Raw genomic sequence first — 10,536 nt, 5'->3', positions numbered from 1 at the left:
GCGGGTTGATGGGTTTTTGATAAGAGAGGGGATTAAGGGTTATGGGGAGAGGGCAGAACAGTGGAACTGAGCCACGACAGATCAGCCATGATCTTATTGAATGGCGGGGCAGGCTCGAAGGGCTGGATGGCCTACTCCTGCTCCTATTTCTTATGTTCTTATGTTCTATGTGTATGCTCTTTGAAGTTACACTGTGCAGGATGCCATTGAGTTTCACTCCAAAGAGTGTGGTAATAGAAGAAAGTTCAATGTTACTACTAAAAAATGGGAAAGTGACAAGTTATTTTGCAAATTAATTTAAAGCCTGAAGTATGACCAAATCACACGAGAAAAAATATATGGGAGAGGTAACGGCAGATCAGAGATGTAAAGGTCATCAAATACATAGACAGTTTCTACTCGACCCCACCCCAAATAACACCATGTACATCCTCACAGGTACACAGTGAAATTGCAGCAGCAATTAGACCCACTTTTCCAGTATTTTAACATCGAGGGAAACCTGTCAGCAATAGTCATTGGATGAGGAAACCAAAATGGTTCCATTCCCAGAGACTTTCATTTTAAATTCAAAGCATTGTAAATAATAAATGGATAAATCACTGAGTCCTTAACAGCGTGGGTCAGTGTAATTAAGACAATTACATAATGCAAGCCTTGAATTCACTAAGAATCGGCATCTGAAGAACTAGATCATTTCTAAAACTCATATCTCTCTTGTGAGTTCTGAATGTAGTACATAAACTGAATGTGCTCTCTCTGGGTCATAAAGACTCTGACTTTTACATAAGCTCATAACATGCTTCCTATCCAATCAACTGGACTGTGACATCAGCTTTTCTTTCTATTTCTCAAAAGCCTTGTGTGAAACACAGAAGTCCAATCATGTGAACATCATCAAGTATCTGGATGCCACTATAAAATAAATTATTTTCTCAGAGACCTAGAACCTGTAAACTTGTGTAGCAGCAATAGCTTGCAGAGTATGCTTCAGGAAAAATGAATCATTTAAGCATTCTGCCTTTATGTATGCAATATAAAGTAGCATTAATAATCAAACATTACAACTTTGATTTAATTAGACATGCTGTATTTCTAATAGCAAAATACCGCAAATGTTGGAAATTTGAAATAAAAACAGAAAATGCTGCAAATACTCAATAGATTTGGCAACATTTGTGGGAAGAGAAAGTTAAATTTTTGAGTCTGCTTAAAGGTCACAAAGGAAATGGGCACTTTAAAACAAATCTGTTTACTATTTGGGAAACAAGTAATAAAATTACTTAGGTACTTCAATAAAACATCAGTTCCTTTGACTTGGGTAGGAAGGAGGGTTGAAATTATAGACACCTTGATAGAGCACTTCAAAAGTTCAGAGAAGCTAAATATTTTAAAGATAATTTTCACTGATTTTCAAAATGGTTAACAATTTTAAAGTATCCATTAAAAACAAGTGAAGGGTAGCCCAACATGCAGAAATCTCTGCAACAAACCAATATTAACAGAGAGTCCATTTCTGCTTTAAAACTAAAACTTAATTCCTTGAAAGGAGGGAACACTCTGACACATTCTGATTCATTAGTACCTACGACATTTATAGCATTGTTATTTGGAACTTTGTCTCGAATTGAAGAAAGTCTTAAGAGCAAGGCAAAATACTGCAGATGCTGGAATATAGAACAAAAGTGGAAAATGCTGGAAATCTCAGCAAGTTCGACAGCATCTGTGGAGAGAATAGAACCAACGTCTGAATGATCCCATCCAGGCTCAAAACATTGGCTTTATTCTCTCTCCACAAATGCTGTCAGGCCTGTTGAGATTTTCCAGCATTTTGTTTTCGTTGAAGTCTGAGATCACTCGGACTTGTGTGTCTGAGGTAGTGAACATTTTGCAAAGAGTGAAATTTATTGAGCTTTTGAACCAATTGTTTCTCATTGACTCTACCATTTGCAGCTCCCTCTTGTTCCCTTGCTTACTTCCTCCCTCTTCCAAGCCTTTGTTCACAGCGACAAAACAGAGCAGAGGCAGAGAGCAGATGATCCTTCAATATTTTTGCGTTAGTTGTTTTATTTGCAAATGTAGAAATATACAGTATTAACTGACAGTGTACTGTAATGTTTGAATGATTTTTTTCCTCCAGGGAGAGTCCTAGACAAAGTAGCTACAGCTTTTATATTGAATGCCCTGGGAAAATCCGATACACTTGAAGTTGTATCACAAAGTTGCACTTTTCAGGAATGCAACTCAACTACACTGTATTGGGGAATTTCGATTAAAAGTAGCTTTCATTTTTAAAAACATTATAGATTACAGATTAGCATTTATAGATTAATTATACTAGTCCCAGTGCTGCTATGCAGTTGTACAATAATCCTAAAAAGATTTTGATCTTAAAATTGTATCTCAAAATTTATTAACAGAACTCTCCAACTACTACTACCACCTGTACCACAACTGTTGCAAGCTTAACAATATTTGTTCCTGTTAAAAATGTTTAACGGAAGAGCATTTTTAGAACTATATGTGTAACAGATTTATGTTTAATTTTAAACATCTGTCCATACTCCTTTTCCAGTCACTTACTGCTCATTCAAAAGTTCAAAATCAAATTTCAGTAATTTCAACTGCAAAGTGTTTAGCAGCTATGAACAAAGTTGATCTTTTAGAAATGTCATTAAAATGAATGGCTTTTTAATTGAGAATTTTATCCATTTAAGTTTTATAAAGTGGCATTGCCAGCCCATTGAGATCACCATTTCAAATTACTTCATTCAACACACAGTTGTGAAGAATTTCACACGTGTCATGCAATTTCTTCTGGTGTGTTATTTCGCAAAACTACTCAACTTACTGTGTTTCATGGCATTTAACTTCTTTGAGCAGCACTTTTATCATCAGTCTTTAGCATTTATACAGTCACGTTGTGACCGACTACACTGTTCAGTTTTCTGCATGTATGAATGGCTGTTAGAATTGAAATAATTCATTTTTAAATTATCCTTAAGAATGTAGATACTTGCAGCAATTTATAGGACAAACCAACTGGATTGGCATTCCAATATTTGATTTGAATAAAATTTGATTCAAATCTGTTATTGTCGCGTAGCATCCTGAAAATACACATCTAGTATTTGTGTAGCATGCTTTTGAGATCTTGGATGAGGACAGCAGCTTAAAATAAAATATTAGCACCGGTATCAGTTTATGTTTAATGCAATGCCACTTGTTGAAAATACTTCTTAAATCTATCGTTTTGAAAAAGCAAGATTAATCTCAGTTTTAAGAACATAATTTACAGAATGTATTTGATTCATTACTGTACAATTATGCAACACTGTACATAACACTCACACTGTCAGGATTTTAGTAATACTCTCTGACAGAAAAAGACATGAAAAATTTCAGGTGCACTGCCCGTATAAAGAATATTAAGTGCATAACACTGTCGTCCTGCATATGATAAAGAAAGTAACACAAGAAATTCATTGGTAAGATTTATATTTTAAAACTCCTCAGTCAATACATGAGTTCTGATTACAGCCTATTTACAGTACGTGGTCAAAAAATGAACCTAAGGGTGTTCACAGTAATCTGTCAAGTAATACAGTAACTGCTGTGTGTTGGTATAAAAACCATCATATACTACCAATGTGCACACAGTCAGCAACACTGGTTGCTCAAACAAAGATGGTTATTGACTAGAATGCATCACATTTACCATTTCTGACAGTATAGTGGAGTCTATTTAAGACAGTCTTAACTCGCTTAACTGGTTACCTTTCATAAAAGTTGTAATACATTTCTTTCATGCCCAACTCATCCCTGAAATGTTATTTTTGTTTTCAGATCATGTTTTGCTTTAGCATATCATCCAAACATCAAATATCCATATGTGGCATACCCAACATCAGTCCTCAGGTTACATTAACACCTTCAAAGGTGCAGTTCTGAAGTGCAGCATCCACCGCATAGTAACCGATTCTAGTTAAGTGCAAATATATCAGTTTTTGAGCTAACAAGTGATTATTCAACAGTACATATTTCTTGATGAGGCAGTATCTTGTTTGACCCATCTAGCCCTTTTTCAAAGCTGAAAAATCAAATTTAAACACACTTTGTTGTCGGATTTAAAAGGAACAACATCTGGTTAGACTTCATACTGCTATTCCAACACTTTCCAACAAGCAAAAAGATCGAGGGCAACCTGTGAAACTTAATGGCCATTTAATTTTTTTGTGAAGTTAGTTTTCTTAAAAAAGGTTGACAACAATGCAGGATGATGCATGTCTGATCTGCAGTAAATTTAAAACTACAAAACAAGTTCTCTTTTAAAAATAAAGTTTCACACCATACACTTTCCCACACCTGGTGGGATAAAAGCTACTTTGTCAGCAGAGTGGTGTGACACACAGAGCAATATAACACTGGTAGTGTAACAATCGAACTGGATCAATACAGTGCATACTATGCCATAAAACTTCATGGCTTATTTCCCTATTGAGTCATTAAAAATGCTGGGGTGTATATGGCGTTGATGACCCCATACATTAGTCACGTACACATTCCAACAATGTTAGTCTTGTATCATGTTGCACTGACCATATACAAAACAAGCAAACTCTTGCACACAATGTATAATGCGGTTCTGTGCATGGAGTTAGGAGGGGTGTTCATTCTCTACAAGAACCTTCAAATTAAAAGTATTTTGTATGAATTAATCTGTGGTGTAAATATGAAATTATGTAGCTTATAATGTTAATGAATAAAATCTTGTACAACCAACTTACACTTTGGTTAGTTATAGGATATATCTTGCTTACTCAGCTTTGTAACCCATTAAACCTATGCATCTTTAACAGATACTTTATCTAATATACAGTACTTCTAGAATATCTGCAAGGAGTGTACTTTAATACACAATGACCAGTACAAAGGTTATGAACTGTATCTTGATGCACATGGACACGAACCTTTACACAACCAGCGTGCCGCGTGTAGAGGTATTTTAACACCACAGTAGGTTTAAAACCACCAAATTAAAAACAAAACTTCGACAAACTTGTAAGAAATAACTTCACCTTATGTATAAATTAAAATGCAGCAAAGTCTCAGGGTCAAGCAGGAACACAATCTTCAGTCTAAAACACGTTTGCTTGCAGCCTGCTACCAACAAGTAGGGAACTCTCAATCCGGATGTTCTGATGTAGCAATCTTCTTGGGTGATTCCCAAGGATGTAAATTGGGTGATTTACAAGGATGTAAATTATTTTTTCCTTTTTTTGAAAATGTTAAAACAATGACTACATTTATAGAAGAGCGCTCAGAAATCCATCTACTGTACACATTCTGTACTGACACTCTTCTTTTTTGACATACCATTTAAATGTGAAGAGAAAAGTTATATACAATACTGTTACAGAACCGTCATTGATAATGAAACAGATGTGAAATCTACTGTACAGTAGCACAATACAGAAAAGTGTTGCTCCACCTCTTACTACAACGTATACCATGGGAATATTAGCACCATGTTTCCTTAAGGTGGCATCCCTTTTTTTGCACCTTTCTTTAATTCAAGAGCCTTCAACTTTTTCCAAAGCTCTTCCCTCTCCTTCTCCTTCTTCTTTTCCCTGAAAAATATTTTGTAGAAAGTAAGACCATGTTATGTGGTGCAGTCTCCTTCTGCAAGTAGCCATTTCATTTCATAACGTACTGCAGCAAATATTAGGAAAATAAACTACTACTGGAGCTCGACCACTTTTAGGGATACCATTGTGCACCCTGAACACTCCTAGGCATGACCCCTATTTGAATCTAGCTGTGAACATGGTTAAAGTTGACCAGTTGGATTTGCAGAGCAGTGAGCAACAGGTAGCCTCATCACTTGAGGTGGCATTGTGGTCACAACAGTTGAAATTCAAGAAAATGAAGGGTATCAAACCTCTTCATTCTTTTCTTCGCTTTTTTTTAGCTCTTGAGACAGGCAGATAGAGGGTTGAAGAAAGGAAACAAGTTAGTGGTGTAACCTTAAAGTTGAATAAAATTGCATTTTGACTTATTTTCATTGAGCCTTCAAAGAAACCTGTCAATCATATTATTTCACCCATGCATAGGTGTCAATTGAAGGCACATGCATTTTCTCGTGTCATTTTTCCTAGTCCTATTAATTATTTTCCACAATCTCCCTTTCAGAAACCTGTTACTGTGATTTTTGAGTAAATTCACATTATAACTGTATCAAGGCAGCACGAAAACACACAAATCTATAAGGTATGAACATTGTGCTTAATTTAAGGCAACAATAAAAGAAGAAAATCACACATTCCATATGTCCATTAACGAATAAGCAAAATTAAAAACAGTTAAAATCTTACTTTTGGCGATCTGACTTGTAGGTTGCTGTCAATTCATCAAATAAAGGGCCGTTCATTTCCATAAAAGCCTTAAGTACATTGTAGACTAAAGCTACAATTGACCTGTGCAAAACAGACTCAAGCTTAGAAAATATGTTTAAAGCAAGTTATGTGCATATGAAAACACTTAGAAATTTTAAAAACTTGTCAAAGAAAATTATACCAGTAATGGAAGAGGATTGCCAAATCCCAACAGCAATTATCAGAAAATAATGAGTGATGTACGTCACAAACATTATAGATTTTAAGGACAACTATTTTAACAGACATTCGTTTTCAAACTTTCACACCGAGTTTCAAAGCCTTTTTCAAAGGGAAATTACAGGCAGACAACATGGTACGTTCCAGTGTTTATTCAAACCTAGCCAGGTTCTTATCTCTAGACCAGTCTAGTGGGAAACATTAAAAATGTTTGACGCTCATTGAATTCTAAAAGAAGTGGAAATTACTTTTTACCTCCGAGGGTTCAGGAAACAGGAAAGGACTTCAAAGGACCTCAACATAACTAATTTTTTTGCTTGGTGGAACAATGCATCATCAAAATTAACGTAGCAGCCATTTTAAGTTTTGGGACTGTACAAAGACTGTTTGAGAAGATCCATTTTGTGTGCAGAGTCCCAGGAAGAACTCAAAACAACATAGGTGACTCATGGTCAAGGGGCGACAAAGAAAAATGTAGAAGAAATCAGCTGCTTTGCTGCTCCACTGAAAAAGTCCAGGTAATCGACAAGCGCCACATCCACAGAATTAGTGAGGATTAGGAAATCTCTCCTCTCTCCCCAGAAGTTTGAGTCCGCCTGAAAAAGTTAAACCCCGATTGGCTGTCATTGTCTGTCGAACTGACCCACAAGTTTTAATCCCTTCACTTCAGAAAGCAAGGAGCCAAGCAACATACCTGCAATGATATCCGAGACTGAAGCAAAATCTCATCTTTAACTTCCTTTTATCTTTATCTGCTTTTAATCGGTGTGTCTGCATTTTAGTTAATAATGATCACTTTCACCCAAGTAACTTCGAGCAATAGTTGTATGTAATAAACAAACTCATCTTGTTTGAGACTAAGACTGGTCTCTGCTGCATTATTTTTAAACTGAACCACTCAAATTCAAAGGGGGAACTACACACACACACACACTTAGCTCATGGACCACCTCAGAAATGCAGTTCCCGTGGTGATGACATGTGCTTCCAATCTCAAAGAGGCCTTCAGTTTTTGCACACAAATAATGCAAACAGATCTTGGCTTTGAAAAAAATATAGAAAGAACTACAATAAATTTATCAGCTCCTCTTTAGCACTGCTTTGCTGAGATTTGCTACAAGCAAAATCTAAAAATAGGTATTTAAAATTAAAAAAACCAACCTTAGGATACAATCTTCAGTACATTGGGACTAGTGTGTTGCTGAAGATAATTTATACGGATAAGTTGTGTTTCAAAAAACAATTGAATGAAATTAAATCAGGAAGAGAAAAAATGGCCAAATGATTACTCAAATTATAACTGTCTACACATTGTTTAAATCCCAAGAACAAACCTTGGACAGGTTTAAAGTAAAGTAAACATATGCATAACTACGTAAATTGGAACAGAAGATGCATTAGTATTTCCATCATATCTTCTGTTCCAGTATTTCTGTATGTTGTTTTATTCCTATAGAGGGTGCTGTTCCTAAAGGATAACTATGTGTCTTCCTCATCACTTAAAACCAAGCCACCAATATGCCTGTTCCTCAGACTCATTTCTTTGTGCCAGTTTTGTGAGCACTTATCTGGACCATCGTTTCTTCAAGCTTTGGAAACTTTTGTGCAGCTAGGTGCACAGAGGCATCAAGAGTCTTTTTCCCCCGCATTGATTTAGTGCTTATCTACATTATAAATCAGGAAGAACTACATTTAATACATGCTATATCACACCTTTTGAATCATGCAAGCATACAAGTGAATCTCTTCAGTTGGAAGAGGAAATCGTTACTTTTTGGAATTCAACAATCTGTTATGAACTTAAACAGATCAATCATTCAAATAACGATTTTTGTGATCCATAGAAATAAGCAAGCAATGGCCAAAAGCAGTTTATAGTCTAAAATGTGACAATACATTTGGCTCCCTTTTTAATGACTTCATATCTCCAATTTACACAATATAATTTTAATGTAAAGTTTATGGTGCTTCACAGGAGCATCAGATAATCAGTAGGGGTTGGACAGACTGTTGGGAATGCGAAGTCAAAGTGGCAAATTTCAAAGAGTCTCTGATAGAAAGAAGAAATGCTGCACAATGAACTGAAGTTAGATCAGTGTGGGATGTAGACTGGTTTGGACAAGGCTGCAACTGGGTGGTATAAGGTCGCTGAAGAACATGTCAATGAGGAAATTGCAATCAATATGCTGTGGAGTGGTGTGGGGGAAAACTAAGTGCATTTGATCTGGAATGGAGTTTGTATTGAATGTGGATGGGGGTGCCAGTCAGCAAAGAGGGAATTGGAGATGAAGCTGTGGGCAAGTGTTCTGGTATGAGATAAAAGGAGGAGATTAGTGGGTGACAATAAAAATAAGCAGCAGTGCTGGTGATGGACCCATGTTCAGTACGTTACCTATGTTAGGATAACCAAGACAGGAGGTTGAGCACTACTGAGTGGACAACTGAAAAGGTACATTAAATTGGAAGGTAAAATGCAGGGTTTCAGGTGCAGTTAAATGACAATAGTGCTGGCAGAGCCCCTCCGAATTAGAAAAGTACACAAAAATGAAGTTCTCAGTGGCAACAGAAATATTTTTATTTTAAGTGTAAAAATACATACGGATTCCAGTGTTCTTTAGAGATTCTGTAAAGGCTTGGAAACATGATGGGTAGGATCACAGCAGAGTTCTCTTCTATGAGACTCATAATGTATTCATTGTTCCAGTAATAAAGTGCCCTCTCAGCCACCTTAAGAGACAGAGAACAATTAGATTTTCAGCAGCATTGAACCAAACCTTTTCCATTCTGTCTGTAAAAACAGCAGAAATGCTAAGAGAGGTATCTCCATTGTGGAGTCCCGTCCAAAGGTGTTTTGTATTTGTTAAAAATTACTGTGATTGTCCATGCAATCAGAAAAAACAAGTTTGAAAAGTAGAATCTGTTGAAACCAGCAGGTTCTGTATTGTTTTCGTCAGCGCTGGGGAGGCTGTTATCAGTCATGGACACACATTGCCTCGAGTGCTGGCACTTACCTGGGCAAATGTTTTCCCAAATTTTAGAAAATTTGTGCAGAAGTTGGTATGCAGCTAGGCAACATGGAGGGAAAGACTTGCACCCCCACCCCGACTGACTTAGCACTCATTTACAACATAAATCAGGAAGAGCTACATTTTATTCATGCTATATCACATCTTTTGAAGCATGCAAGCACGTGTGCAAATTTCTTCAGGCAGAGAAGAGAATAGTTATTGACCTGCTATAAACTTAAGTAGATTAATTATTTCAATAATGATTTTTGCAATCCATTTAAAAAAGGCAGTGACCAAAGACAGTTATAATCTGAAATGTGCCAACACGTTTGGTTCTTGGCTTTCATTCAATAAATCCTGAATTAAAGCATTTTAATGACTCCATCATCTGCAATTTACACAATATAACTTTAATATCCTATGGTGCTTCATTCAGGCATCAGATAATCAGCAACCATTGGAAGGAATAGTCTGATCACAGTTGGCATCAGGTAGAATTTTTGGCCAGATATCTCTCTTCTGCAATGGGTCGCAGGGTGCATATACAGGGAAGCTCTGGGCTGGCAGATCAGCACTGAAAGCACTAACTGGCTTCAGCAGTATTAATTCAGCAGCAGTATCTTCCCACAGAACCAGAGACAGTTCATAGCACAGAAAAAGGCCATTCAGCCTGTCGTGTCTGTGCCGGCCGAAAAAGAAAAATAACTAGCTACCTATTCCAATCTACCTTCCTGATCCCAGTCCACAGCCCTGCAGGCTAAATGCTTCAACAGATCCAAGCATCTTTTAAAAGTGTTGCGGGTTTCCGAGTCAACTACCAGACCAGATGATAAATTCCAGATGCATACCACCCTCTGGATGAAGTAGTTCTCCCGCCCCCATTCCCTCAAATCCTTTTACTAATTCCTTTAAAC

The 10,536-nt window shown here is 36.7% G+C and overlaps 1 protein-coding gene across 2 annotated transcripts in view; it reads right to left on the bottom strand.

The window, feature by feature from the left end:
• Window positions 1-1,859: 1,859 nt before the first annotated feature.
• LOC145352481 (serine/threonine-protein phosphatase 2A 56 kDa regulatory subunit epsilon isoform) overlaps window positions 1,860-10,536 on the bottom strand; it is a 73,579-nt gene continuing 64,902 nt past the window's right edge. For both annotated transcript variants that reach the window (XM_080202393.1, XM_080202392.1), the window contains exons 11-13: window positions 9,214-9,341; window positions 6,375-6,476; window positions 1,860-5,630 (exon numbers count right to left, since the gene is read on the bottom strand). In XM_080202393.1, coding sequence (XP_080058519.1) covers window positions 5,537-5,630; window positions 6,375-6,476; window positions 9,214-9,341 — 324 coding nt within the window. In that variant the 3' untranslated portion in view covers window positions 1,860-5,536. The remainder of the gene's footprint in view (window positions 5,631-6,374; window positions 6,477-9,213; window positions 9,342-10,536) is intronic.

This window comes from Carcharhinus amblyrhynchos, chromosome 14 (genome assembly GCF_965287045.1).
Source record: "Carcharhinus amblyrhynchos chromosome 14, sCarAmb.v2.hapA, whole genome shotgun sequence".
NCBI classification, from domain to species: domain Eukaryota; kingdom Metazoa; phylum Chordata; class Chondrichthyes; order Carcharhiniformes; family Carcharhinidae; genus Carcharhinus; species Carcharhinus amblyrhynchos.
The sequence above is the reverse complement of the archived record's forward strand: the minus strand, read 5'-3'. Positions and strand labels throughout refer to the sequence as shown.